This window comes from Poecilia reticulata, linkage group LG3 (genome assembly GCF_000633615.1).
Source record: "Poecilia reticulata strain Guanapo linkage group LG3, Guppy_female_1.0+MT, whole genome shotgun sequence".
NCBI lineage: Eukaryota > Metazoa > Chordata > Actinopteri > Cyprinodontiformes > Poeciliidae > Poecilia > Poecilia reticulata.
In genome coordinates, this window is record NC_024333.1 from 4,476,051 (window position 1) to 4,483,497 (window position 7,447).

Below are 7,447 nucleotides of genomic sequence, written 5' to 3' on the forward strand. Positions count from 1 at the left end.
GTCCGCCAGCGCCCCCTGCCGTCCTCTGAACGCCCCCTGGGGGGCGGTACCGCCCACGTTGAGAACCGCTAATTTAAAGGTTGACTTTTTTGGTATTACAACACTTTTCTTTTATTGGTCGGATGAAATATGCTAATTTTTTTAGACAAGGATTTGGGTTTTCATGAGCTGTATGCCAAAATCATCAGTATTAAAACAATAAAAGATTAATCTAAAATATGAGTTTAATTTTTATCATTACATTATGGAAAATAATTAACTTTATCACAATATGCTAATTTTTTGAGAAGGACCTGTACATGCTAAGATATCAGAAATATCAACAAAAATTCAGAATATTGACAGGCAAAATGCCACTAATCCGTCACACGCTTTACTGAAGCAACAGGATCTCCAAACTGAACTTGATCTCCTAACAACATCTGATGCAGAGCGTCTCTTGATTCGATCTCGAGCCTCTTATTATGAGCATGGAGAAAAACCAAGTAGGCTCCTGGCGCACCAACTGAAACGAAWAGCTAGCTCTCGCACAATATCACAAATCAAGGATCAGTTAGGCAATCTCGTTTCCGATCCTGTTTCTATCAGTGACATTTTTAAGAAATTGTATTGTGATCTGTATAAATCTGAACTACAATTGGGCTTGGATTAGTTATTTGTCTTTCTTCAGAATATTGACATTCCTAGGATAAATAAATTGGTTTCTGATCAACTTCATGCTCCCATTAAATTGGAAGAAATGTTTACATCAATCAAAAATATGCAGAATGGTAAGGCCCCCAGCTCGGACGGATTTCCTGCCGAATTTTTTAAGAAATTTAAGATGAGATAGCCCCTCTTCTTCTCGAGGTTTATAATGAGTCCCTGGTGCGTGGCCTGTTGCCCCTCACCTTATCTCAGGCTTCTATTTCTCTCCTGTAAAGATCCCACTGCTTGCGAGTCTTAAAGGCCCCTATTGCTCTTAAATGTGGATTTTAAGATTTTGGCTTAAATACTCGCAACTCGGCTTGAGACGGTGCTTCCTCAGATTATTTCGTATGAACAGAAGGGATTCATCAAAGGTCGCCATTTGTTTTTTAATATTCGTACACTAACTCCGTTATTTTCCGTTGGGACGTGGTACTAGACAGGGTTGTCCTCTTTCTCCCCTCCTGTTTGCGTTAGCCATTGAACCTCTTTGCTGCCCTAAGATCCCTCTCTTCTTTTCATGGAATTATCCGCTCTGGTGTTGAGCTTAAATTGTCCTTATATGCAGACGACCTTCTCTTGTATGTTTCAGATCCTCAATGAAATATATACTAGTCAGTCCCAGTGACCGTTTAATTAACGGTTTTTGTCCATGTAAAAATGAATCAAGTAACGCCACCCTCCAACCCCCGCTCCCCGCTGAACAGTTTCAACCTTCTGCTAAATATGTCATAATGGTTTCAACATATATAAATTAAAATACTTTAATTTATTTAATATTTATATGTAAGATTTTAAGGAGCTGGCAAGTTTACTTTGTAGAAGTTCAAAGAACAATATTCATAGTTGTGGCGCAGGGGTTAAGCACAACCCACATATGGAGGCCTTAGTCCTCGATGCAGCTTTTGCAGGTTCAATTCCCAGCCTTGGCGACCCTTGCTGCATGTCTTCCCTCTTCTCTCATTACCCACTTTACTGTCAATTAACTATCAAATAAAGGCCACAAGAGCCAAAAAAACAATATTCATAGTCAGATTGTTTTGTTACCACAGCTACAATATGATGCTGTGAGTTTAATCTTTGAGTTTCAGCTCTGTTTGTTCACAAATAGAAATTAGTAAGCTGCAGTTATAATTTATTGCTTTTTAGGTTTGCCAGTTAAACTACTCCCCCTGTCCTAGATTTCACTAAATCTAACACAGAAGCTGTTAGAGGTGCTGATGTTTTTAGCAACAAAAGGGGCCCCTAAGTCATATTCTGCTCCAGGCCTCATACTCCCTTGGACCGGCCCTGCAGGATGTGGCTTTAGTAGCTCTTCCATTTCGTGTCTGTTGAGTTTTTAATCTTCACAGAAACTATTCTGGTTGGTCGAGTTAATGGGACGAGTTTCTCAGATATCCGGTGGCCGCGCGCATTAACTCTGTCTGACTATATGTGGACAGTGGCGCAACTACACATTATTCAGGTGAATGCGAAAACATAGATTCCCCCCCCCCCCAGAAGGAGCGTAAAAACATACGCTCACCTCCCCCAAACCTCCTCCTCCAGGCGACGATACGTGAAGGGTAAAACTCGCTACATTTACCTCGTTATGCGCGCGAGGTGAAGGAGCGTAAGGGCGCGCTGAAGTGTACGGGAAAGCATCATCATTTGCTCACAAATATACATCATTCTCACCGCTCGCTCAAAGCTCCTCTGAAAGCGCGACTACAAGTTACTCCTGCGGTTCACGAGCTGCGCAACCAGAGCTAACGCGGTGGGTTTAAACTCTTACCTTAATCAATAACTCCTCATAACTAATTATAATTCCTCACAGGGGGTTGATGTAAATATCCATAGCGGTCAGCCTGTGTCCAGTTCGAGTGAAAGGAGGAGCGTGGGATCCGCGCTGAGGTAAACTTTAGACATCCAGCTGCTGCAGCGCGCGAGGCAACGCCCAGCGGTGTGATTGGTCCGGCTTTAAATGCATCAACTATAAACATATCTTCTACAAACATATCTTCTATAAACATATCTTTTAGGAAAAAATCTGCTCTGATAGTGAAACGCTCGGAGCAACAGAAACACTTGCAATCCGGCTTTAAAAAAAGGCGATTTATTTCATTTTATTTTATTTTCCTAAAAAATCAAAACAAAAAAACAAAACAAAGGCTTAGCCTGCCACATGTCGATGTGCCCCTGGGCACTTAACCCCAAATTGTCTACCGAGCTGCGTATCAGTGTATAAATGTGTGAGCGTTTGTGAGTGCGAATGGGTGAATGTGACTCTAGTATAAAGCGCTTAGAGTGGTCAAAAATGATTGGATAAAGTTCAGTCCATTTACCATTTAATAACAAAAAAATATAACTGACTGGATCAGTACCAGGCAAAGAATTCCATTCCAGCTCACATCACAACAAGGTAGAGATGTGGTAGTGCTGTGGGCTGGTGGTATAAAGACTGGCTACAGTTGGGTTTTATCTGGTTAAGAACGAGTTCAACATCTTTTTCCCACCTACTGCCAGTCTTTAGAAGACACTTACCTCCATCTTTGAATTTTAACAAGCATGGTTTTTATGCAGGCAGTGGTCCACGGAATATATCAAAGTGCGCTGCTCAGTTAAAATATTTAAAGATGAAAACATGTTGGGAACTTTTGGACTCTTTTTTTTTTAAACGGGAGGTTTCTCTGATCGGTGTGTGGGAGGCAGGCTGTGGTTGCTGCTCCAAAGAAAGTTGATCAACAGGTCAGCACACTGACGGACTCCATGAATGGAAGGACGGTGACTGTTACTGAAACATGTGAGGCTGTTTCTGTTATACGAAACGACGAAAGAGGTGATTTCATTATTATTTTTTGAGATGTTTGATGCTCAAATTGATAAATGGGTGGGAAAAGTTTCATTAAATTGCGTCATAATCTGCACACTAACATTGCCTCTTAATTCTGCACACATTTCCTCCTAACAGAGCAAAAACATAACTTGCCTAATCGGTGTGCACACAGCGTGAAATGAAAGCAAAATTTCATTTCAACATTTGTTGTTTTTATTTTATGCATTTATTTATTACGGTTCGCGAATCTTTAATAATAGAAATAAAAAGTCAACATCTTTTTTTTTTTTACCATCCATGAATCAACATCCCGGGGGAAAAAAAGACGAAGGGTTTATTCGAACGTTTTCTTGATTTTTCTCATTTGTTCGCCTGTTAAATGCAAACAATATCTCAACCGGAAGACGAAGCCCCGTGTGGAGTTGTACCTTGACGACGCTGCTGACAAGCAGCCGCTTATTGATGTAAGCAGCAGCAGCAGCGCGGCTTAAATGAGCTTCGTTCAGGAGGAGCGCTTCTTAGTTCTGACGCGGACTGAGCCCAGAGAGCGCCTCTCCTCCCGCTCTGTGTTTTTTCTCTCTCTCTCCCCTCCCTCCCTCCTTTGTCTCCATTATTACTCTATCCGCGTGCGCATTTTGGATAGCATCCTTGCCCCCTCGCGCGCGCATCATCCCTGCCTCCTCGTCTCTTTGCCCGTCTTCGGTGCGCTCCAGCCGAAAGCGGATCGGACTGTGTGAGGTGAGGATGCCCGGCTGAGGTTCGGAGCGGAGCGGGATTTCCAGCTGCTTCCAAAGCTGCCGGTTGCGGGCGCGCTTCTCTGTGATGGATTTACTGTTGCTGGAAAGTTGGATTTTCGTGACCCGGTTTACAATGCCCAGATCAGGGGGAGATTTTTGAGAAGAGGGCGCTTTGGAATTGCACCGGGAGAAGAGATGCACAGAGGTGAGTTCAATGCGCGCAGAGAATGTGCGCTGCGCACCGTCAGGGGCTCCGCTCCCATCCTCTGGGTGAGCCTCAGTTAAATCAATTAAACTTGTCCTCCGTGTCTCGGTTGGCTTCGCAAATGAACACGTGTCCATTCAAGTAGTTTGTCATTTCTGTCTCTGATCGTTAGACCTAAACTAGCGCTGTAAAGTGATCCACCTGCTGGTTTCTTTCTGGTAATGGTTGACAGCAGAGCAGCCTGTAGGTAAAGAGAGACGAAACTGCATTCATGTCAGTCAGTATAGGTCGATTTTTACGTAGAGATTTCACTCGAATCTTTATTTCGTATTTAATTTATGTACGGTAGCCTATATTCATTTTGGCAGTCAGTTTAAGATTAGAAGGGCATTTTAAATAGCCTAAACGTTTAATTTTGCTTTATCAATATATTTGTATGTGTATATATATAAATCAGCAGCCAACCCGAAGGCACATCTGAGTCGTCGTGACATCAAAGGTCAGATACCGAATCCATTTTTTATTTTATTTTATTTTTTATGAAGAAGAGGGATAAAAACCAATCAGTAAGCAGAGAGTGACATGACTAACCCGATGTTGGCTAATATCTATGATGGGAAATATCCCTTATCCTTCTTATCTAAACGTCCTAACAGACGCGCTTTGTGTGAACAGAGGAACAACTTCCCAGTACTTCCATAAAACCCTTTATTCTGGTTGCGGGGAAACGCTCCAGGTGGAGCGGAGCAGTCATCAGACCGGGATGCACGCTGCCCCGCACGCGCCACAGCTCGCGCTCCGTTCCTATTGACTGTCTCGCGCCATCAACACCTGTGAAACACTTGTCGCAGCACACAGAAGCAGCGCGCGCCTTCGTGCTGCCTTATGGGGTTCGTGGTTGTTTGATGTGATTGGTTCGAAATCAGTCAGGCTGAATGGATATATAAATGTCCAGATTGTATCATCACGTCCCACTTTATGATGGAGTTTAAGGGCGTGTTTCCCTTCTCTTAGCTGGCCTGTTGTAGAGGATATAATGTGGTTATCTCCTCCTATGATCGGACAGGGGTATTCCACCACACATCTGTTATAGTGTTTTGTCAGACAGCAGTGTTTATACAAGTGTTCGTTTGTTGAGAACTGATAAGTTACAGAAAGAATGTTGGAACATAGAGTTGTGATTAAAACTTTTCAGCAATGCCTTTAAGATTGTCTTGACACGAAAGAACCATTTAAATTGCCATCATTGGTGTTTTTTAAGCCAGTGTTTTTCAAAGTGTGTGCCACCGGGGGGCGCTCAAAAAGTTGGAGGGAAGATGAGGAAATAAAGCAAAATAAAAAATAACTAATCTGTTTTTCTGAGGAGCCCCCAAACGGACATTGAAGTAAAAATAAATAAATAAATAAACTTTCTCCTAAGCACCAGATACGTTCTCGTGCGCACCTGATAGTATCTCGTGCTTTTTTCGTGCGCATGAGATACTGTCTGGTCCGCACGAGAAAGTTTATTTTTTCGTTCATTGTCCCCGTAGGGGCTGCGTAATCTTCCTGATTCCTGATTAAATTTATAAAGCTGCTATTCTCCTCAAGCTAGCATAGAAAGCGCGAAATAGAAAAGTTTCTGTCAAGAAAAAGACCGAAGGAACCGTCCAGTATGCAGCCCTGTCATGGGCGACTAAAGTCAGAAGGTATGGGGCCGCTTTTATACTAAACGAATATAATAATTAGTGAATATGAATGAAAGTGAGAAAAAGAAAGCTTCTTTACATCTCAGAAAAGAAGCTAATGCTTTGTGGGCGGCGATGGTAATAGTGACGTGTGGGAACCCCCGTTTAATTCAACAGATATTAAACATTTCACACTGTATTCTAAAAACTGCTCAGTATTGTTTCATTCAGTTCAATACAAACACGCTTACATGCGTTAGCTGGTGACTTAAAGCTGGTCAATTTCATTCTGTAGTCCATTGACTGTCCTCTCTCTAATGAAAGCAATAGAAATGTTGATCAGGCTGCACTTCTCTTTTGTTCCAAGTGTTTATGCTGCATCTGACATACTGACGCCCTGGGCAAAGAGCAATGTCACCCATGAGACAAACCAGCTCTGTGCCGAACTGCAGAAAAAAGGAATAATGTGTTATTGTTTCTTTTCTTCTTCAGTTAGTGTGAGCGTGCCACGATAGGCGATGGCAGCGTTTGAGTATTTTTAAAACTGCATCTCTCCTGGGATTTCCATGCACTGAAGTCTCTGGGGTTTCAGTCAGAAGGGTGAAACAAACAAACAGTCTCTGGAAGTGTGATGAGAAGAAAAGCGTCTCTCAGAAAGCACCGCGCGCTCAAAATGGAAGCAGCATCAGAATTGACACGTTAGGTTTCACAGCTTTCGGCCAAAATCTGATGCCGGAATCAAAACAGCCACAAAAATGGACTTTTGAAGAGAAGGTAGAAAGAGAGAGGATGGTGGGGAGGGAAGCCTTACTTTAGGATTCTGTGTTTTTGCTGAGGCTGCAGGTGATGTTGGCCTGGAATCTGGCGTCGCGCGCGTGAATCCACCGAGTCGACCTCCTAACACCAAATACGGAGCTTGAACTCAACCCTCTGAGTGTTTCTGATCAGGAACATTTCTGATGGCCACAGCTAACGATCCGCTAATGAGTATTTTTGGCAGATGGAGAAGTTGAGCTGTCTCTGCTGACATCAGATCTAAATCCAGGATGAGCTAAAAGCGGCAGCATAGGTGTGCAGCTGACAAGTCTGCAGGAATGATGTGATGCAATCATGTCACCGAGGACCAGATTTTTAAAGCTTGGGGGGGAAATAGGTTGTTTTGACAGCATAGTGATGCCCCCAGTGTCTTTTCAAATTAAAAGGATTTTAGGGCGTGTATTTGTGTAGGGCCACCTCATTAGCCACTTAAGAGATGGAGTGTGTTTGTAGTCGGGGTGAGCCATCCATACACAGGGCCGCGGTTTCAGCTGTTTGAGCTTTGTGTGACAGATGGCTG

General features: G+C 43.0%; 1 protein-coding gene across 1 annotated transcript in view; it reads left to right on the forward strand.

Moving 5' to 3' along the window:
- Positions 1-3,955: 3,955 nt before the first annotated feature.
- Positions 3,956-7,447, forward strand: part of neto2a (neuropilin (NRP) and tolloid (TLL)-like 2a) — a 26,026-nt gene continuing 22,534 nt past the window's right edge. Inside the window, exon 1 of the mRNA XM_008404869.2 lies at positions 3,956-4,444. Coding sequence (XP_008403091.1) covers positions 4,435-4,444 — 10 coding nt within the window. The 5' untranslated portion in view covers positions 3,956-4,434. The remainder of the gene's footprint in view (positions 4,445-7,447) is intronic.